General features: G+C 44.6%; 2 protein-coding genes across 4 annotated transcripts in view; both read left to right on the top strand.

The window, feature by feature from the left end:
• MYO1E (myosin IE) overlaps positions 1-22,660 on the top strand; it is a 206,416-nt gene that overhangs the window by 64,709 nt on the left and 119,047 nt on the right. The window lies entirely within an intron of this gene.
• On the top strand, positions 20,943-21,533 carry LOC102996940 (60S ribosomal protein L21-like). The gene is given in 1 exon segment (XM_055088005.1): positions 20,943-21,533. A coding segment is annotated over 1 exon segment (483 nt). The 5' UTR covers positions 20,943-20,998; the 3' UTR covers positions 21,482-21,533.

Below are 22,660 nucleotides of genomic sequence, written 5' to 3'. Positions count from 1 at the left end.
GAATTCAGTTGTCTGCGAAGATCAATGATTTCTGTCTTCTCAGCTTACCTGGCAGGAAGGGGTAATATATCACAATTAGGTGTGAAGTACATTTGCATTCTTTTTTTTTTAGTAGTCACCAGCGCATTACGTAATGAAAGAATTGAACATTATGGTAACAAAATTCATTCTTCACACTGGAACTACCACTGCATACTTAGGTAATTAATTGGTAAACCTTTCTATCTTAAAAAAACAAAATAAAATCAGTATATCCCCAGGGCCTGGCACAGTACCTAGCAGAGGTGTTTTTTGTTTGTTTTTAATAGATCTTTATTGGAGTATAATTGCTTCACAATACTGTTAGTTTCTGTTGTACACCAGAGTGAATCAGCCATATGCATACATATGCCCCCATATCTCCTCCCTCTTGCATCTCCCTCCCACCCTCCCTATCCCACCCCTCTAGGTGGTCACAAAGCAAGGAGCTGATCTCCCTGTGCTATGCAGCCGCTTCCCACTAGCTAACTATTTTACATTTGGTAGTGTATATATGTCGGTGCTACTCTCATTTTGCCCCAGCACACATGTTTTTGATGGGGCTAAAATGATTGAATCAGTGAATGACTGAATACGTGAAAAACATAGGATGAGGTTCAGGAAAAAGACTACAAGAGCAGTTGTTATTAAAAGACTGCCATCCCTGAAATTACTATTATCGATGCCAATTCTCATTTATGTTTATGAATCTTTAGGAATTTTGGAGTATACTTTATAGCCCATTACTCTAGTTAAGAGAAGAAAATTCTTTTTTTTTTTTTTTTTTAAATATTTACTTATGTATTTGGTTGCTCTGGGTCTTAGTTGCAGCTCCAAGGCTCCTTAGTTGTGGCTCCAGGTCTCCTTAGTTGTGGCATGTGAACTCTTAGTTGCAGCATGCGTGTGGGATCTAGTTCCCTGACCAGGGATCAAACCTGGGCCCCCTGCATTGGGAGCGTGGAGTCTTATTCACTGCGCCACCAGGGAAGTCCCAGAAAATTCTTAAATGTAAACTTTTTACCTAAAAAGTGTAAAACTTTAATTTTTCTAATGGTGTTTCAGCAGTCGTTATTAAAAATCACTAGCCTACAAATATATTTCAGGAAGGGGCTCCAGGCATGTGTAATATTGACAGGGCAAGAGAATCTTTGGTTGCCGAAAAAGCTCCCTGGTCTACCTTTCTGTGCTAATTTGCTGCAGAGACAGTTCGGGCTTCTTTCTAAGGTTCTTTCCCAGCCACTCTGGTTGTAGAAGTGGCCATCTGCTGGTAGCTCTTGTATAATAAAGTCCTCTGAGGTAATATTTCTACACAATCATTTTTAGCCAAAAGAAACTGTTGGCGATCTCAGGTGGTGGCAGACTCCCTCATGGGAACGGGAATGGCTGGAATGGAAGGTAGGGCATAAAGAAGGTCCTTCCCTCTTTGTGGCTCAAGAACAATTGTGGGCAGCCTCTTTGAGCTGCTCAGTTGGATTTCATCCTTTTCACCACGTTGTTCTTTGCCCTTGACCCACTTGTCCCCACCTGGCTTTAAGCTGTCTGGTCCAAAAGGACCGACTCCATGTCCACCTTTTAAATAGATACTCATTCAGCAGCACTGCAGCTAAAGAAGAGAGGAGGGACAGGATTGGCGTGGGGGAATGAGGCTCATAGGCACATTGATGGAGGGAACCGGAGACAAACGTCCCACACGTAACAGCTTTGCATATGGACAGACCTGATTTCCTTGTATGCATCTTTTTACGGGGCTGTCTGGGCCATTAAGAATCACCCTGAAAAAAAAAAAAAAAAAAAAAAAAGAATCACCCTGACTCATACTTCTGGTTTTCAGTTCAACTTCTAGGAATGCATTATTTCACACCCTGTGAAGGTGGAACTTGGTGTCACAGATGAGGAAGGCAGCCCCCTACCCCCTCAGCCTATCTGGAACCCAGCAGGTGTGAGGAAACCAGCTACCACATCTCTGAGAAGCCCACAGAGATGCTCCATAGCCCTTGTCTGTCTGAAACACGCAGCTTCTGAGAATAATGCGTTCTCCCTGAGTGCCAAATAACTGGGCTTGAAATTTTAATTCTGTCAAAGCTGGCTGTCAGAATTTGATGAGGTGCAGAATAGGTACATAGTCTCAAATTTTTATCTCCCCACAAATTGCTTAGCAGTTACAATAGGAATAAAAAATAGAAATTATGTAGTGGAGAAATGGAACAGTACTTAATGAAATGATAAAAATGAATATCGCCCACAAACATGATGTACCTCCAGGCGTGATACCCTGAGAAGGACACAAAATCACTTGATGCGAATTCTAGCCCAACATGCAAAAGCTGAATCTATTATGAGGAAACATCACGCAAACCCAAACTGAGAGAGATTCTATAAAATAACTGGCCCAAATTCTTTAAAATGTCAACATCATAAAAGACAAAGGAAAGCTAAAAAGCTGTTAGAAATTAAAGGAAACTAAACAAATACAAAAACTAAATGCAATACGAGATCTTGCACCAGGAAAAGAAAAATATTGTCAAAGGACATTATTGGGATAATTGATGAAACTGGAATATTGACTTGGATAAAAAGTATTAATGTGACATTTCCTGAAGTTGTTTACTCTGGTTATATAAGAAAATTCCCTTTTTAGGAAATACATAATGAAGTATTATGGAATAAAAGGGCATGATGTATAAAACCTATTTTTAAATGGTTTAGATTAAAAAAAAAAACTATACACACACACGCAGAGAGACAGAGAGAGGGACAGAGGGGAAGCAAACGTGACAAAATGTTACAAATTGGTAGAGCATAAGAATTTTTTTTAACTTTTCTGAAATGTTGAGATTATTTCAAAATAAAAGGTTTTTTTAAAACCATCCTTTCATTATCCTACCATCAAAAACAAATTGAACAAAATACCCAGTTGTTTCATCTACCCTGGGATGGGTCAGCAATCAGCTGAAAGGGCTGGAAAGAGACTTCTGGCCCCCTCCTGCCCCCTCATCCTTACTCCTAAGTCAAATGGCTGGATGTGGATGATTCCTGCAGAGACACCAACCAACAGGTCCAGACTCTATTTCAAGGGCAACAGGCCCAGGGAACTGCTAGGTGAGATTGTTCTTCTCCGCATCTCAGCCCCAGAGAGCCAAGAATTCTCTCAGCAACAGTAATGGTGGCAGCAAATTGAGGTCAGTAGGAAAACAGATCTGTTTTGGGTTGTAAAGTCGCACATAATGCTATGAGTGAACAGAAAAGAATGTACCCCAGTGAAGGGACGGCCTGTGAACTCCGGGTCTGGTTCTGAATATTCTTATGATGCCTAGCATAGAAAACAGGAAACATCAGTTAAAATGGGAAATTGCTGTGGGCTGAATTACTGTAATTCCTCGTCTCACTTACACGTTGGCATGGAGTAGGCCTTCCTCCACAGCCTGACGTCTCCTGCTCTTCCACGTCTTGATAATTTTGCCCTTTCTTAAGGGTGGTGCGTTAGCAAGCAAAGAGGCTCTTAGGCTGGAATTTCTACCTTTAAGTATGCTTAGAAATTGTGTTTTTGTTTGTTTGTTTGTTTTTTGCAGTACGCGGGCCTCTCACTGCTGTGGCCTCTCCCGTTGCGGAGCACAGGCTCCGGACGCACAGGCTCAGCGGCCATGGCTCACGGGCCCAGCCGCTCCGTGGCATGTGGGATCTTCCCGGACCGGGGCACGAACCCGTGTCCCTTGCATCGGCAGGCGGACTCTCAACCACTGCGCCACCAGGGAAGCCCAGAAATTGTGTTTTTAAAGAGCTGTTTGTCCTCACCCCCCATCTCTGGGTTTAAAGCAGCCTGGCTCTGCCTCTGCTTCTGGTTCCCTCCTCCTGCCCCCTCTTTCTTTCTAAGTAGGCGAGATCCAGCACACAGAGCGACTCACAGCCTGGCTTAATAATAACCCAGCAATAAATGACATAGCCATTATCATGCTAGACGCATAAACAGAGGGACGTTCCCCAAAGCTGTGAGCCCAACCACAAATTAGCTTTTCAGACCTCCCCGCATCTCCACCATTCCTTTGGGGCCCTCTAAAGTATCAGGGAAGTTCTGGCAGCCTGTCCAAGCTGTAAAATGGAGATAGTTATTGCTTCCCACTGCCTGCCTGGCGGAGTTGCTTTAGGGCTCACATGGGATGATGAATGGCAAAGTAGCGAGACACTGGAAGCAATATACAAATAAGAGGTGGTGTTAATTGTCTTACTGGATGAGGATCTGACTAAAGTAGTTTGGGCCCGTGCCCTTTGGAAGAAGAACAGTTTTTCTGTGTGACCTGGGCTGCACCCTCTGATGGGCAGTCCATCTTGGCTGTCTGTTTCTTGTCTCAAGTGCTCAGCTTGCCCTTCTGGCTTTCCTGTGGCCGCCTCTCTTTTTCCTGTCTCTCTGTTCCATCTGTTGGTTTTCTGCCTCACCAAGGAGAAAGTAAGCTTGATGAAAGCCAAAGTCTTGTCTGTATGATCAGCAGGTGTTACCCCAGTGCTTAGAATAGCGCTTGACTCCTGGTAGGCACGTAACTATTGGAATGAATGAATGAATGAACAGACAGATGAAATGCTTCCCATCCTCCGTTTTCTTATCTCCTGTTGGCTCCCTGTTCTGCACAGTCCTACTCAGGCCTGTGATGAGAACTTGTAGTAGCCAATGGTGGACTCCTGGCCCATTTCTTGCTCCTAAGCTCCAGAACTCCAGATCCAAATGCCCGATGCCTATGTGGAAAAAGCTCAATAAAGAAGGGATTACGAGTGTAGATTCTGGAAGCAGAATATTTGTTCACTGGTGTTGATCTGGGGCATAGGATGTAACTTCTTTCTGCCAGGGCTTCCTCGTCCTTAAAATGGGGGTTAATACTAATGCTGGCCTTATAGGTTTGCTGACACAATTAAATGATGTAATACATGTAAAGACCTTAGAATGTTGCTTGGTACATAGTGAGCCCTCAGTAGAGCTCACTGGACAGGGATTTTCATTCTGGTTTAGTGTTCCACCTGGGGAATTGGGGTGACTGCCTTTTTGTCACACAAAAGGGGCACTCTTTATATGCCGAATCCTGAACTGTTTTCTCCCAACGAAGTGCGGGTTTATTCTTTGCTTGTGCTGTTTGGACCATGGGTACCCGTGCAGCCCCTGCTCAGCTCTAGAAAAGTGTGTTCTCAACTCAGCAAACATGGTGGCTGAAACAGGTCATGAACTGTGGGACCCCAAACTCCCCTTGGTCTGCAAACTCCCATTTTCCCACCACACCCCCCAGTCTAAGGGAAGATACTGTACAGGTTCACAACTCAAGCTCTGGCTTCTAGAAATTCAGTCCCTTCTTTGGCTATGTGGATGATTTAGGCAGCAGGTAGTGGGTTATGTTCAGATTTTTAAAAAGACCCCCTAAATGGGGAGGCCCCTGTTCACGTGCCATCTTGTCTGTAACTGTAGTCCTGTCACAACTCAGTTGAGATTTTCATCACCCTGGTCAGGAAATTCGTGGTGAAGGTTACTACAGCAACATTCACTCTGCTCTGGAAAGCGTATCACTTACAATGGGGCCTTTCAGTGGTGGGGCCCCGAAGCTGGGCAGTGATTTGGTCTATTCAGAACACAATGGGGCAAAACAGAATAGAAAGGAACTGCACATTGTTTCAGGTTCCCGCTGCCATCTGTAGCACTGCACATCGTTGTCCATCTTTGTGCCCGACTTAAGTTTTGTTTCTCCCGTTAACACGCGTTTAATTTCACGACGCACATGCCTGCCAGTGGAAGTGCATTTCATGGAAGTTTAAATAATAGTAACAATTCTATAGGGGTGTACAAACTCAACCAGAAAGTGCTACAGAAATACCTTTGAGAAAAGGTGGTATAGGCTTTTGATTTAGAGACAAGGGAAACACAAACTGGGTTTGTTTAAAAAATATTCAAACCACTCTTCCATCGGTTTGCCTTGGACTCCTGTAAAACAGCCACAGATTTTTTTTAAGGGAGAAAATTTTAAATGACAGGAAAAATAAAATAAAATCACCCTTGCCCTTATTCACAGCTACTCAAAACAAACCCACCCACTAAACAGAATTTATCCACTGGTAGTAAATGACTGGTTCACTTAACATTTTTTTAAAAAAAACTAGAGAATGTTACAGAGGTTTTTCAAAGCTGAATTTAGCTATTAAGCATGTGAGCAGTAGTTGTACCAAGCCGAAGAACTGTGGTTTCCTTAGAATGGAAGTTAGTTGGAAGGAAACTTTTTTCTTCTTTAATTTTTTTTCCCTTTAGTGTATTTACGGTATTTTATTTATTCACACGGCTTGCCCCATGATCAAACAACTTTTATTTGTTGTATGTTTATATCTCTAGGGTTGTTTCATGCCCTTCCCTTCTTTAATGTTTCCCATATGTTTAATTTAAATCATCTGCCTTTTATCTTTCTCAGGATCTCAAGCTCTTTGTCTCTTTTCTAACCTTTGTACTCTTCTTGCTGCACCCAATTTAAAAAAAAAAGAAATTGAAATGAGCTTTTCTTCTAAGTGCAAAGCTAAGATACTTCTGTATCTTAAACCCAGCCAACCTCCATCAAGCAAATGGTGATTCCATTTTGCTTTTGATTCCAGTGAACCTTAATTGACGTGTGGTCACTCCCAGGTATCTTTGGGTGTTGGTTATTTGATCAGTAAGTAATACTGTGCTTTTGGCCCAACTCCCAGGAAGAGAAGGGGTCACAGCCAGGGAGAACATTAGAACTGCTGGCGCTACGTTTCCTCGTGTTTTGGGTCTCAGGGTTCGGGTAGAAAGGAACTTCTGTGCTCTTGGGAGCAGAGTGTAGCACAAATCCTTTCAGCATTTCTGCAACCAGAAGCCATGCAAATGTTTTTGCAAATGCACTTGTGGTCTTGCTGGCAGTTTTTGAGCACAACCCTCTTTGTGAGGCGATGATGTTGACATTGATTTTCTAGTCACTGTCCTGCCCCGAAGTGAGCACACTTTTCTATATAACTGGGTAGGCACACTCTTCTCTACCTAACACTGAGAGCAGCCTCGGTTTGTCTCAGTTCTTGCATAAAGTGATTTCTGTTATTACTGCTTTGGGATCATTTGTGTGTCAATTCCAGCCCACTTGACTCTCATTCCCATCCCTAGTACAAGGAAGACCAGAGTTTGTTACCCGCCCTTGACTTTGCAGGGCTGGGAGCGGCTGTGGTTTGGCTTTGGAAGCTCTGTAACAAGTTCCTCCAGCGGATCCCTAGCTGGGACCATTTTGGCTGAGCGAGAATTTCTGTGAGGTTATTTTTAACCTGAGTGTCTTTATTGTGTTGAGAGGCACCTTTGCCACAAAGGAAAACCATCATCTATCTTGTCCCAAAAGAATTTTGAATGAGAAGCCTGCCCTTACTGAAGACCAGGGTGTGGGGCTCTGGCCTTGAAATTGGCCGTTGAGGAGTCCTTTGAAGGCAGAGGCCCAGTGTCGCAGGGTGGCTCCAACCCTTTGGCCTCTCCACTTCACTGAGGCCTCTCACGACACCCATTATCTTTTCAGGAGTCCATCCTACCTGTGCCTAAAACGCCCCTGTTGAGAGCAGCAATCTCTGTTCCCGAGCCGAGGTAATACTTCATCCATCTTGCCACGTGGGACGTAAAAGGCAGTTCCAGGCACTGCATTTGAAACCTTGCTATCAGAGAACGGCTCCCTTGATACACTTTCACAGAGTGGGGAATCCATTTTGTTTGTCTTCCATGGCCTCCACGGAAGCTGCTGTGGGTTTCCAAACCCACCAGTACAGATCTGGACTCTGTGACTCTCTTTGGCCAAGTTTTTCATCTGTTACACGGGGATCATGGTACCTCCCCAATTCTACAATTCCTTTGAAAACAAATGAAACAAAGCACCTAACAGAGTGTTTGGCACATAGTAGGTGTCAAGAAAAGCAGTGCTTATTCCTTGCTCCCCGACCACTGTGGGCCACACCTCTAGATGACATGGGTTGCCTTTGTGATGCTGTACTATATTTCACAGAATACAATGAGCAACGGGTAACAATCACAGAAACTTTCTTGGATTTTCTATGGAGTTGTGAACTTTAAGCTGGTGTGACCCACCCTGGCCTTATAATCACATCAGATATGGTTAACTTGTGTTTTGTTTTCAATTTTAGTGATTCCGGCAGACGAAAGTTACTACTGGAAGGAGCACATAGATTTCCACAGAGATCTCTAGTTAGATTACAGCTTTCCAATTTCTGTGGGCATTTCCCCGCATTTTCTGGAGATTGCCTTTCTCCTTTACCTACTTGTTTCCGATTTTTAAGCCAATGCTTTGACTTCTTTTTCCTCCTTAAACAGAGACCTGTATCTTGGGTAGAAGGCAAGGGGTATTAGGAAAGTGGTCCCCAAAGTGCCGAGTCTATGCACCTTTGCATACAAGATAACCCACTAGAAAGCAGATATTAAAACTTCTATTTACATTTATCTTAGTATTAAAACCTAGGAAGAAATTGAGCTCTTCAAATATTTACTCTTTGGATGGACACCAGTGCCCTTATGCAGTCTGATTGCCAGAAGGTCGTGGTTCACAAATGATCATGTTTATTTGAGTAATTTAAAATATTTAAATGCCTAGACTCATTGGATTGTTTTTCCCAGAACTTTTGTGGGTGATCAAAACCTTTGCTACATACAGGCTTGCTGGGGAGGGGCTGGCGGTAGAGAGCCACCCAGGGCTGGACTGGGAGCTGGAAGACTCGAGTTCTAGTCTTGGTTCTCCTGCCAAGTAGCTTGCACCATGGCCACGTACAACTTCTCTGGGCCTCAGACTCCTCATCTGTACAGAAAGAGCTTTGGACTGGTTGATGAATAGGCAAGGCCCCTTCCAGCTATAACATGTTCAGATTCAGAAGGTAAATGTAGAAGTATTATGCCCCTTCCTTACCCCTCTTCCTTTGTAGGTTGTTTCAATCCCTTCCCTTTTTTGCCTGTAAGGCATCAGTCCGTGACTCAGGTGGTCCTTACTGTAGTTCATGACAGGCTTCCTTTTTAGTTGGTTAAGTTCACAATGTGTCTTCTCTGGCAATGACTGTCTTTCTTCTACTCTGCCATAGTAGATCCCTATTCCTAGGGACTCCTGGGATTCTAATGTCTCACATATTATGTAATTATGCATCACTTGAGCATCGTGAAACTGTAAGAGTTCCATATTTCTTTACTGAACCTTGCCTCTGCCAATATCTTCTTATCAGCCAGATTTGAGATGACAGTATTCTTTCTTGAAACATCAGATATGCAGTCAGAGCACTGGTTCTGGCTACCAGCATTCCCAGGTCACTTATTATTATTAATAACTTTACTTAGCACTTAGGGTAGGCCAGACAGTATAATAAAACCTCTCCATGCATGACCTTATTTAATGCCCTCAAAAGCCCTGAATGGTAGATACTGTTATTATCTCCATTTTACAGAAAAAGAAACTGAGGCTTAAAGATTGGAATCCTTGCAATGCCATTTTTATGGAATGTCCTTGAAACATTTAGCTTCCTTAGAAGTCTTTCCAATTGTAGGAGTACTAAAACCTCTATCCATTTAGAGCCCCTTCCCCTCAGAGAGAAGAAACTACTCTGTTTCTCTCTCTCTGCCTAACCTCTCTTTACCTTCCTTTCCAATTTGTTTTTTTTTTTTTTTTTTTAAATCTGTGCTGTGTTTGGGGCTTCCCTGGTGGCGCAGTGGTTGAGAGTCCGCCTGCCGATGCAGGGGACACGGGTTCGTGCCCCGGTCCGGGAAGATCCCACATGCCGCGGAGCGGCTGGGCCCGTGAGCCATGGCCGCTGAGCCTACGCGTCCGGGGCCTGTGCTCCACAACGGGAGAGGCCACAACAGTGAGAGGCCCGCGTACCGCAAAGAAAAAAAAAAAAAATCTGTGTTTGCTTGCAGTTGAACGTTAGTAAGGATTCACGCTGGTCAGCGGAAGGCAAAGTCTACCTGTTGGTGGCCTCCCCGCAAACAGGTAGAGCGCAATAGCTAGGGTCCTGGATAAGTTCCCAGTGAAGCTGTGCTGATCTCCCAAATTGTTTTGTTTGTTTGTTTTTTGTTTTTGTTCTTTTGCAAATTCATCCACAGAACTTGCTTTTTGAACTGAGGAGGGTGGGTGCACAGCAGGTACGTGGTCAGAGCCCCTTGGAAATCCTCTGGGCACCCGAAACATAAATACGAGATATTCGTGTCTCTGCTCCTTGCTGCTCAGGCGCCCATGCCTATCCACACCCGCGCGGCCCGGTGCTGGCCTGCCGCAGTTCAGCTGTGGTTTCTGAGAGAGAAGCTGATAACAGGAGACATACTTGCTGAAGTGTGAAGGTTTGGATCATGAGAAGAAATGGCTAGGTGGGTCCTGTGTCCTCCACCAGGTGATAGAAGGGGTGAGAGGTTGGACCCAGTGTTTATCTTCGCACCTGGAGCTGTCCTGAGCCTGCAGGACTCTTGGGGACACCCACCCGCAGTGCCATTTAGGGGTGCTCTGGTGGCTTCTCCCCCTGAGATGTGCCCACAGAACCCTCCTCTCTGCCTCCCTGACAGCCAGCCTCTCTGTGTCCCCAGATCTCTCTGGATTTGTTGAACATGTCTGGTTTGTACCCTAAAAGCTCCTAGACAAACGCCTTATGGCTCCATTTTGCCCCTAGAGGAACGTGGCATCTCTGTGCCGCAGATCAGGCCAGATCAAGCAACCAAAGGGTCTAGCTGTGCCCACGCCAAAACCAGGAGAAGGTGCTGAAGGCATTTCTCAGTTCTGAATTTGTTCGTTGTTGGCTAGTGACTGTGGTGCTTGGGAGACGCCCCTCGCCCCTGCACTCGGCTTCTATCCTGGACTTAGTATCCCCCATGGCTAATCCACGACAAAGGCTGCCCGTTCCCCCAAGACACCCCTGGTCAGAACCCTGATCACACTCCCTTCTCCCCACCTATCACATTCTGAAGCACACATCCTGAGTTTTCTCCTTCAGATATGCCCGAACAGTTCATTTTTCAGAAAAAGTCAATTACAGTTAAAAAAAAATCAAATGAATTGATTCTCTTGTGTTGTCATATCTCCAACATTTTGCGTTAAACAATAAATAATTTTAATTTTTTTTTTTTTTTTTTTTTTTTTTTTTTTTTTTGTGGTACGCTCACTGGCCCAGCCGCTCCGCGGCATGTGGGATCCTCCCAGACCGGGGCGCGAACCCGGTTCCCCTGCATCGGCAGGCGGACGCCCAACCACTGCGCCACCAGGGAGGCCCAATAATTTTAATTTATTAAATATTATTATTAATAAATACATAATATTATATATTATGTATTTATTAAATTAATAAATAATACATGTTTTGTAATCAGTGCAGAAAGATGCTGTGAATGATAGTGAGTCCTGGAAGACTGTTTTTAATTAGGTTGATATCAATTCTGCTGCAGTCTGCTAAGTCTTTACATATTTTTCTTTTTCCGCAGAACAGTGTTTAAATTAGAATTTCTTCCATAGTACAGAGGAATAGTTCATTTTAAGTGACAAGGAACTGCTCTATTATCTCCGTGTTTCTATTTCCATTTCAGTTAATAATATGAATAAGAACCCTCAGTGCCGGTGTTTCCAGCTGGTCTGCATCATTACTTTGGCTTCTTAATTCAGTTAAAGAAATTTACTGAACAGCTACCATGGCTTCAGGGACTGTAATTTTCAAACCAAAAATTATGACACATAGTCTGATAGGATTTTGTTTTCTTGGTTTATGAATCTATTAATGAAAGTCCTGTCAGAGGTGCAAAAACTAAATCACATTTACATATAAATTTAATAAACTACCTGAATTGTGAAGAATTAAATTCCATGAAACTGACCTTGCCAAGGTCACAGAGCTTATACTTGAACCCAAGTCTGTTGATTGTAATAAACTGCTGGATTAGCAAGAAGAATGGTATTCCCCAACCTCTGTACTTGAAAACAGGAGTGACGACAGGGAGGTCCCTGAAGAGACTGATAAATGCTTGACATGTTGTCAAACTAGCAGAGCTGCAACTGAAAAGACAGAGACTGACATCAGTGTGACTCTTCGTCATTTGTTTGATTAAAATATAAATAGAGGCAGAAGTAAAATGAGCATTTGTCAGATAATGGGATTTCAACCATTTGATTCATTTTATTTTGTAGCTTGAAATGTCCTCACCCTGTGGTCAAAATTAGCCTGTTTTCCTTACCTGGCTGACAGTGGACAGTTAAGAGAAGGAGAATTGGCTTTAAGGGCAACATCTCTTCCCTTTGATCTTCTGGGCTGAGGGCATTAGGAAAGCTTTAGAAACTTCTTTCTTCCTTGGGCAGACTCTGGGCCCAGGACCCCCATTTACCCCACTGACAGCTGCCACAGTGACATACACCTGGTTCTGAGATGAGCCAAAGCCCTTGGGAATTCATTGGCCCAACTAGTACTGATTGAGCCACGACCGTGTGCCAGGCACTGCCCTGCAGGCTGGGGACTCGGCAGGGAGAAGACGCTCTCCCAAGGCCATGTAGGGCCAGACTGCTTGCTCTGTGGGCTCCTAGATGCTGGGCTTTGCACACGGTACCCTATGTACCAATAATAAAAGTATCTGCTTCATGCTGTTGTGTGGATAAAAAAAGTTGATACGTTGGCAATCACTAAACATGCAAGAAAGCAATTACTATTATCTCTAGCATTATTGCTGTTTGCAACATCCACTTACTTATTACAAGACGCAGTAGGTATAATGGTTAAGTGCAAAGATTTGAGAGCCAATTGGCCTCAATTTGAAGCCCAGCTTCTGGGGTTGGGCAAGTTAGTTAACTTCTCTGTGCTTCATTTTTCCTGCCTGGTAAGGTTGTGAGGATTAAATAAATTATCATGTATATAATGTTGCAAACAGTGCTGGTATGTAATGAGAATTAGCTGTTGTACAAGAAGAATATTCTCCCCCGGGGAGAGAGCCACCCTAGATTTCCTAAAGACTGAGATGAAGAAGGATAGAACAGGGCTGATAATACTTGCAGAAAGTGCTTCCCTAGAGAGAAAGAATAAATTGCAGGTGCCCAAGAGAGAATTTCCTCATCAGCTTCAGGACAAGCCCTCACCCAGGGGACCGATAAAATGTCCCATGTGTGGCTGTTTTCTGAGGAGAGAGGACTAGAGGGGGGCCTGGGGACCCCTGATGGAAAGTGCAGGGGATTTGGGACATGAATTCTGAGCAGTTTTTACTTGTGAAAACGAAACCTAGCCTCTCATCTGCTCCCGAAAGGGGAATCTAGTCTTGCCGGGTGAGATTTTTCCACGGCAGAGAAAGATACGTCTAGGAAATAGAAGTCATTTAAATTCTCTATGGCTAGACTTGAAATTGGTGGGAATGGGCCCAGTAGAGAGGGGCAGCGGGTCCCCACGTGTGGGATATGGCACCAAGGTGCACGGTAAGGTCAGTGTGTCTGACCCCATGTTGTGTATTTTAAATCGTTTATCTTCATTATTATTATTATTATTATTTAATAAATTTATTTATTTTATTTTTGGCTGCTTTGGGTCTTTGTTGCTGCGCTTGGGCTTTCTCTAGTTGCGGTGAGGGGGAGCTACTCTTGGTTGCGGTGCGCGGACCTCTCACTGCGGTGGCTTCTCTTGTTGCAGAGCACAGGCTCTAGACATATGGGCTTCAGTAGTTGTGGCATGTGGTCTCAGTAGTTGTGGCACACGGGCTCAGTAATTGTGGCTCGCGGGCTCTAGAGCGCAGGCTCAGTAGTTGTGGAGCATGGGCCCAGTTGCTCCGTGGCATGTGGGATCTTCCCAGACCAGGGCTCGAACCCATGTCTCCTGCATTGGCAGGCGGATTCTTAACCACTGTGCCACCAGGGAAGCCCTTTCTTCATTATTTAACACACTGAAGAAATAAAACTGGTGATTTTATGGAGATGGTTGTTTAGGATTTAGCCAAATTAAAAAGGACAGTTTATATAAAAATGTGATGCATAGGGCTGGTGCAACTTGGATATAGAAGAGTTGTAAAAGTTGTAGAAAATGAGGTTTAGGAAACGTTGGAGTATAGTGTATGCAAAGGAAGGCCAGAGCTCAGTGTAATCCGCTGGGGAGGACATATCGCCTGTGGGGCAGCAGTGAGGGAACGGGGTCTCCTGCTTCAATGGTCTTAATACTGAAGGAATTTTTAGATTGAAAGAGGTCCAAATGGAACATGCCTTTACAAATCGAAGAGGGGATTACCTTGCTTTGCAGACTTGTGGCATGGTGTGGGCAGCTTGATGGGAGCTGCTTGTCAGCCAGGACACTCACCCTCATCCTGTTTGGGACGGGGTGGAGGCAACAGCTACAAAAATTATCACAGCAAAGCCTCCAGAACTGGGCAATCATCAACCTCACCAGTAAAACCACTGCACAGTTCCTGAAGTGACATTAATACATGGTACAATGCTTCCAGAATAACCGAAAGCTTTATAATATCTTTGATATTAAACCAGTGACTTCACATTTGTAAAGTGCACAGAGGGGGGCCTGGCTCTTTGGAAGTGTTTCATGTCACAATTTATCAAGCCTAAGATGCTACTGGTTATGAGTTAAGCTGTGACACAGCATTGGTTATAAGACATGTCCTAGTTTCACATTGTTAGAAGTATGAAAAAAATGCATCTTAGAATTGATGGAATATGTTAACTGTTCATTTATAACATCTTAGCTTTGAACTGTTCATTGATATTAAAAAAACCATCCTTTTGGGAGCAACATTTCAGTCAGAGTGAGTGAAAGAAAGGGAGTTTCTTTTCCTGCTAGGGGCCCATTGTTATTTAAAGAAGAGTTTACTACAGCTGCAAGCTGGGGTGAACAAAGCTGACATGGAATAACGAGAGAATATGGGAAAAGTGTCATTTATACATATATTTCACTGTACAAAGTATTTGATCTAATTTCTTTTTCACTGAAAAGAACTGTATATGTGTGTGCACATTTTATAAATATTTACTCAGCAGAGAAATAAAACCATACAGAAAGTACACTTAGATAAGTAACTGCATCATTTTAACCACTGTATTGCCACATAGAGATATCATTTTATATAAATAATATCACATGTGCAATTAAAACCAAATTTGGGCTCCTTACCATCTCTTGTTTATTTTTTCCCCCCCAAACCTTTTTTCCTTCCCCCACTCAATCAGTCCAGCCAGCGTTGCCAGCCTGGTGTGTACCATCCACACTTTGCCCCCAGATCATGTCATCATGCAAAACCACCTCTACCCCTAGAGGGTTTGGGGGTTGGTATGATTGTCCCCTGGGGGCAATGTAATGTCAGGAACCTCCTTCTCCTGAGCAGGCCGCTGAGAGGCCCCGAGAGCCTCAGAGAAGCTGAGTGATTTGTGGAAGACCCTGAGGATCTTGCTGGGAGGGCTGGTCTTTGAGAGCTGCCCATGACTTTTCTGGGATCAAGCTGGTCACAGATACAGCCATGCGGCCTGAGACAGTCCCAGTTGATGCCTCTTGTTCCAGCTTTATTATTAACAACATCCCCTTCTGCACGCAGAGTGTCTCAGTTTGGATGATAAATTAGGTTTGCTCTAGTCACTTCCAAGAAGGGTGACTCTATCCAATCCTGGCTTAGAAACCACTGGATCTAGTGACCCTGGAGCCAGCGTCTACACTTGGCCTTGATAATGGTATCGGAAGTGAGCTGTGGTGTAGCAGAAAGAGCAAAGAAAAGGAAGTCAGAAGTCCTGATGACAAGTCTCAGCCCTGGCCCTTTGTCACAGGGATTAACTGAGGCCATGTATGTGGAAATGCTACACAAATATTCAACTTTTGATCAGGTCACATGTACCTACATGAGTGAGACCAATGAACACATCCTCTACATTCACTGAGCCTCCTGCGCTCCTACTTTGTGTGCCAGCCCCCCATGTACTTTCCCATCCCCAGCCCCTCCAAGCAGAGGCAACTTCGTACATTATAATCCCAGGCCTCACTTTACCCATTTGTAAAATAGTGACAGTGCGATTGTAATATACATGTCTTGCAGGTGTTGTGAGAATTCAATGAGATATAAAGCTTCGGTGTATATTTATGGTTTCAGTAAAAGTCAGTTCCATTTACCTTAAAGGTTGAGGGGAATAGGGGTGTTTGTGGGCTCCTGACTGCCTGCTCCCACTCCTACCCCCCCACCTCTTCCAGAAACACCCCTTCCTTGCACTCTGTTCACTGCAGTTCAGCACCCACAAATGCTTGCTTCAGACATCCATCTTCACACCACCAAAATAGCAGGGGCGTCTAAGTTCTATAAAGTTGAAACACATTGCAAGCCCAATGCTGGCTTACTATGCCTGGCATATAGACAAACAAATATTTATGGTTGATTTTTTTTTTTTTCCATCATTTGCAGTGGAAGTGTTCCATTCTAGTCAAACAGCAGAACTGCGAAAGGTAGAATACCCAGACTGTCGATTAAAAGATGAACGTCTAACATAGTTCCAAGCCTTTCCTGTTATGACTCACTGGGGCAGAAAATCCCATTAAAAAACGAGCTCAGCTCGTCAGGCCAGAGCGTTACCCATTGTCCATTGTTGACAATAAGAATATGGTTATTCTGCCTTTTGCGGTGATACGCTTTTAACATTGAGGACATTTTAGTCCCAGGTTTTCTGGAAATCATCACCCCCAGAAAATGCTTGATAGTATTGGCATCATATTCAACATTTCTATTTATTTTTAAATTTTACTGACACATTCATATGGTTTAAAACAGCAATAAAAAAGTAAACTGTGCAGCAAAGTTTAAAATGGAGAGTAAAAGTCACCTTTCTCGCCAAACCCCAGGCCTTCTCCCCAATGGAACCTTGTGTATCTTTCAAGAAAACAATTATAGCACGTCTTTTATGTTTTTTAATTTTTAAATTTTTTTAAAGATTTTTTTTTTTTTTTTTTTTTTTTTTTTTTTTTTTTGGTGGTATGCGGTATTTTTTTTTTTTTTTTTTTTTTTTTTTTTTTTTTTTTGTGGTATGCGGGCCTCCCTCTGTTGTGGCCTCTCCCGTCGCGGAGCACAGGCTCTGGACGCGCAGGCTCAGCGGCCATGGCTCACGGGCCCAGCCGCTCCGCGGCATGTGGGATCCTCCCAGACCGGGGCGCGAACCCGGTTCCCCTGCATCGGCAGGCGGACGCGCAACCACTGCGCCACCAGGGAAGCCCTAAAGATTTTTTTAAAAATAAAATTTATTTATTTATTTTTGGCTGCTTTGGGTCCTCGTTGCTGCACATGGCTTTCTCTAGTTGTGGCGAGCGGGGGCTACTCTGTTGTGCTTGGGCTTCTCACTGCAGTGGCTTCTCTTGTTGCGGAGCATGGGCTCTAGGTGGGTGGGCTTCACTAGTTGTGGCTCGCGGGCTCTAGAGCGCAGGCTCAGTAGTTGTGGCGCGCAGGCTTAGTTGCTCCGCAGCATGTGGGATCTTCCCGGACCAGGGCTCAAACCTGTGTCCCCTGCATTGGCAGGCGGATTCTCAACCACTGTGCCACCAGGGAATACCTAAAGATTTTTTTTGATGTCCATTTTTTTTTTTAAGTCTTTTATTGAATTTGTTACAATATTGCTTCTGTTTTCTGTTTTGGTATTTTGGCCGCGAGGCATGTGGGATCTTAGCACCCTGACCAGGGATCGAACCCGCACCCCCTGCATTGGAAGGCGAAGTCTTAACCACTGGACCGCCAGGGAAGTCCCAACACATATCTTTTTAAAAGTTTAGGCAAGTGCAGTCCTTGAATACTAAATCTACGTACTGACTGCTATTTTCATGAAACTGGGGATCTTGAAGATCTTCCAAGTCAGCACAGGCAGATTCCTTTCAATGACCGTGTGGAACGCCTGCAGGGGAGTGCCATGTTCTAAACGGTCTCTAATCCATATGTCTAGTTTTCCTCATTACAGACTTTGTTACAGTGAGCAACCTTGTACATATGTCTTGGCATCCTTGGTAGATCTTGAGGTAAATTCCTAAAAATAAAATGGCTGGATCAAAGAGGGTATGCATTTTATTTTTATTTAGTTAACAGTTTATATATTGGTCTGTGTGACTGAAATTTTTTTTTAATATTTATTTATTTATTTGGTTGTGCAGAGCCTTAGTTGCGGCACGCGGGATCTAGTTCCCTGAGCAGGAATCGAACCTGGGCCCCCTGCATTGGGAGCTCAGAGTCTTAACCACTGGACCACCAGGGAAGTCCCGTGACTGAAGTTTTGATCCCTATTTCCACATGACTCTCTAAAGATACTGTGCTGTGTGTTCTTTCTACAAGAGGGTAAGGGCGTTTACGGCCACCCCTTCCCCAGGCCCTGCCCAACACTGAGCCTGTTGTGTTTACACAGCACATATGATGGCCTCCCTTTCCTGGGTGTCTGAAGGGCGTCTGAAGAAGTGTAGTTACCCAGTATATGGTCGTCTCCTCTCTCCGGGATGAACCAAGGAAGGAAAATGCTCAGAGACACTAGTGAGAGTGTGTGCAGAGCCTTGGCTGTGGTCTCCCGTTGTGGAGCACAGGCTCCGGACGCGCAGGCTCAGTGGCCATGGCTCACGGGCCTAACCAGGCCTAGCCGCTCCGCGGCATGTGGGATCCTCCCGGACCGGGGCACGAACCCGTGTCCCCTGCATTGGCAGGCGGACTCTCAACCACTGCGCCACCAGGGAAGCCCCGACAGTGCCTACTTTTGTGCGCTGACTCACCTTCGCTCACCCTAGTCCCCACTCTGCTAAACACACACCAGTTCATGACACTTCTCCTTTTAAAACCAGTGACCGGGTCTTCCTCAACGTGAGGTACTCCTGTGTCTTGGTGCCACCTCTTAAATGTGAGGAGGACACCGGGCCATTAAGTGGATGTGGGCATACCCCACGTTTTAGAACTTGCACGTGAATCCATGCTTTTTAATCAACTGTTTCATCATTAGAAAGTAACTGTGGACCAGAGAAAGTCTGCACTCAATGTTTACCTAGCGAGAAGTATCTCTTTCGTAATTTGTAATCCTTGTCGGGCTCAGAGTAACTTTTTATCATCATTATCATTGTTATGATTATTATTATCATTTCTTAGCTGGCACATGAGCAGCCATTTTCCGTCCTTTGTACGGCGTTGCTTCACTTACCGAGAACTGTTGGGAAATGAAATACCTCGCTGAGTGCCCCTACTTATTTAAAATGTTACCATTTTTTGGTGGGGAAACTAAAAGGAGTTACCCCATCCAAAAAGCCCACAGAAGAGGAGGGAGTGGAGTCTCACTGAGGTGCTAGCCTGGTAAACTGGACTTCTGTCATCTGAGGAAAATGTACCTCCTCACACAGATAGGGAAGTCCCCGTCCCTCGGGGTGTCTTCCCAGCAGGCGTGGCAGCCCATCCTGCCCCTACCCTCCCAGTCAGGGGCAGGAGGAAGAAGCAAAGAAGTCCAAGTTATTTGCCCCAGGAACACCATTCTTGTCCACACAATTCTAGGACAGTAGTTTGTGGTCTGAAGGCAACTTTCAGCTTCTGCTTCCGAGGACATTGTCCAGGGCAGCGGTCCCCAACCTTTTTGGTGCCAGAGACCGGTTTCCGTGGAAGACAGTTTTTCCACAGGGGGAGGGGGAGGGGGGAGGGGGAGGGGGGATGGGGGTGGGTCAGGCGGTAATGCAAGCATGGGGAGCAGCAGATGAAGCTTCGCTCGCTCACCTGCTGCTCACCTCCTGCTGTGTGACCCCGTACTGGTCCGCTGCCCCCCGGGGGTTGGGGACCCTGGTCTAGGGTTGTAAGGTGATAACCGTTTCCCACTGTGTTCCCCACTTACTCTCTATCAGTGGCTGTGTTCCAAGGAAGGCTTCTGGGAAAGTCACACTTCTATCAAATACTGTGGTCCCCTATAGAAAAACAGAAAACAGTTGTTCTTTTTCACTGTGGGGAGCTTTGAAGCTTCCCTGGGTTGGGATAAGAGCATATGCATCCTTGTTTCGTTTCCAGCTTCCCGGATCCGGTTCTCACCATCCGCTAGAACTGCCCAGACCAGCCCTGTCTCAGCTTTCATCTACCCATGGGTGGGTTCTATGGATTGACAAGGACAGGTCAGCCTTCCCCGAAAGGCTCTAAGTTGCTCCAAGCATCCCTAGCTATTTTCCCTCCTTCCCTTTACCGCATCTGAATTTCGGGGGGCGGGGCAGGGGGGATGGAGAAGGGGGAGGAGAAAAGCATAGTAAGGGTGGGGGTCAATAAAGACAGAAGCTACAATTAGAAGACCTTGGGCGATTTACTTTTTTTTTTTTTTTTTTAATCAACAACATAGAGATAATACATAGTATGGGGGATGATTGTGAAGATTGAATGAGTTCACATATATAGCTATAATAGCCTGGGAGGAAGTGGGGGAGAGAGAGAGATTTGTGACCAAATTGGTTATAGGAAATATGTCAGATGAAAAATAGCTCCAGTGTTTTAGTCTTTGATGCTAAGAGAAGGTGGCCATTAACAAAGATTGTATAGTCTTCCCTTTGTATCCACAGGGGATTGGTTCCAAGACCGCTGTGGATACCAAAATCCCTGGATGCTCAAGTCCCTTATATAAAATGGCATCGTACAGTCGGCCCTTCTTATCTGCGATCTACGGTTGGGAATCCGCGGATGCAGAACCCGTGGATACGGAGGACCCTCCAAGTGTTTGTCTTTTTAGTGATGAATTCAGTTAAATGGTATTTTGTTGCCATTTAAACGTAACATTTGGAAATATCCAGTAAGTCACTAGGGAGAAAGTGTGAAGAACCCGTGATGTTTGAATGAGTTCATAATCATAGAGACTTTGGTTCGCATCTTGCCTTTGCTACTTACTGCTTGGGGCGTGTGTTTCCTTGCATGTAGCATGGGAATGTTAACCCCTCTCTCATAGGGTTGTTGGGAAGAGCAAAAAAGCAATTGCCTCAAATCAAATGGCTCTCGGCCGGAACCGCCATCTTCCAGTAATTCGTCAAAATGACCAACACAAAGGGAAAGAGGAGGGACACCCGCTACATGTTCTTTAGGCCTTTTAGAAAACATGGAGTTGTTCCTTTGGCCACATACATGTGAATCTACAAGAAGGGTGATATTGTAGATATCAAGGGAATGGGCACTGTTCAAAAAGGAATGCCCCACAAATGTTACCATGGCAAACCTGGGAGAGTCTACAATGTTACCCACCATGCTGTTGGCATCATTGTAAACAAACAAGTTAAGGGCAAGATTCTTGCCAAGAGAATTAATGTGCGTATCGAGCATATTAAGCACTCTAAGAGCCGGGATAGCTTCCTGAAACGGGTGAAGGAAAATGATCAGAAAAAGAAGGAAGCCAAAGAGAAAGGTACATGGGTTCAGCTGAAGCACCAGCCTGCTCCAGCCAGAGAAGCACACTTCGTGAGAACCAATGGAAAGGAGCCTGAACTGTTGGAGCCCATTCCCTATGAATTCATGGCATGATGGGTGTAAAGAAAATAAAAGACCTAGACTGTAAAAAAAAAAAAAAAAAAAAAAAAAAAATCAAATGGCTCATTGCCTTGATTACAGTAACTGTCAGGTATCCTACTGGTTCCTTACCCTCCTGTAGATAGAAGTCTGGAGACCCAGCTGGGGACTTTTTTGTGTGGAGGAATATTTGAGACGATGAGAATCAGTGAACTCCACGAGGAGCCCTGTTGAGCTGGGGAGTAACTGCTGTTAGGAAGAAGACACTACCTTTGAGATGGGACAGACAGTAATGTATCACACTGCAGTGAGAGAGAGAGAAAAGACAGTTGGATTGGGCACCAAGATGGACTTGGGTTACCTTGAGAAGGCATTTCTGTGGATCAGTACACATATATTATGACACAGAGCCCCTCCATTTCTTGTCCTTTGTACATGTTAAATAACAGCTTATTAGTAGCCCTTCTGTTTTGTTCAACTGCTTACATTTTTAAAGAGAAAATAATATTTTTGCCCTCTTTTAAGTAGGTAGATATTTATTGGGGTTAAAAAGAAACAAACGCACACACCTACTGGCTAGTTACTCCAGGACCTTAGTCTTCTATGCAGAGTAATTTTTGCGGGTGCCCAGAAAGAATATTCAAGCTGGGAAAGCAGGGAGGGTGGAGGAGGGGAGGAGTCTCCAGGAATCTTTATCTGGTTGCAAATAGACGGTGGACCTTCCATTGAGATCCAGTGAGTCATGCTGTGGCCAGTGCTTTCTGCTTTGCCGCAAGAATAAGGAGGAGTGGTGAGGTTTGAGGTAATTTTGGAACTGATTGAGGAACTGATGCTGCGTGTGGTGCTGAGGAAGTCCAGTTTATCATATAAACAGTTTTCCTCTGTAAGGCAGCCTGGGTGGCAAGCTTTCCAGAAAGGATGGCTCCTTTCTGGAGCTTGAACCCATGGCACTATGCTTTTCCTAGGGTGACCCCTTCCTTGGCTGGCTTTTTAATAATTGCTTTCCCAGAGCTCCTTAGATTTTGCCATTTCAAAGGGCACATGTCTCCTGCAGGGAAAGCATTAAACATTTTTTTGAAGTGAAATTTAAAATGTTATTTATCTTGTTTCTTTCCACCTTCCCCTTCTCTCAAAGAGCCTATTGCCTTTTCTCATCCTAGTTTTGACGTTTGAGCAGGTGGCCTTTCTAGATAC

Source organism: Physeter macrocephalus, chromosome 11 (genome assembly GCF_002837175.3).
Source record: "Physeter macrocephalus isolate SW-GA chromosome 11, ASM283717v5, whole genome shotgun sequence".
Classification (NCBI taxonomy): domain Eukaryota; kingdom Metazoa; phylum Chordata; class Mammalia; order Artiodactyla; family Physeteridae; genus Physeter; species Physeter macrocephalus.
Note: the sequence above shows the minus strand (reverse complement) of the source record. Positions and strands in the feature narration are given on the sequence as shown.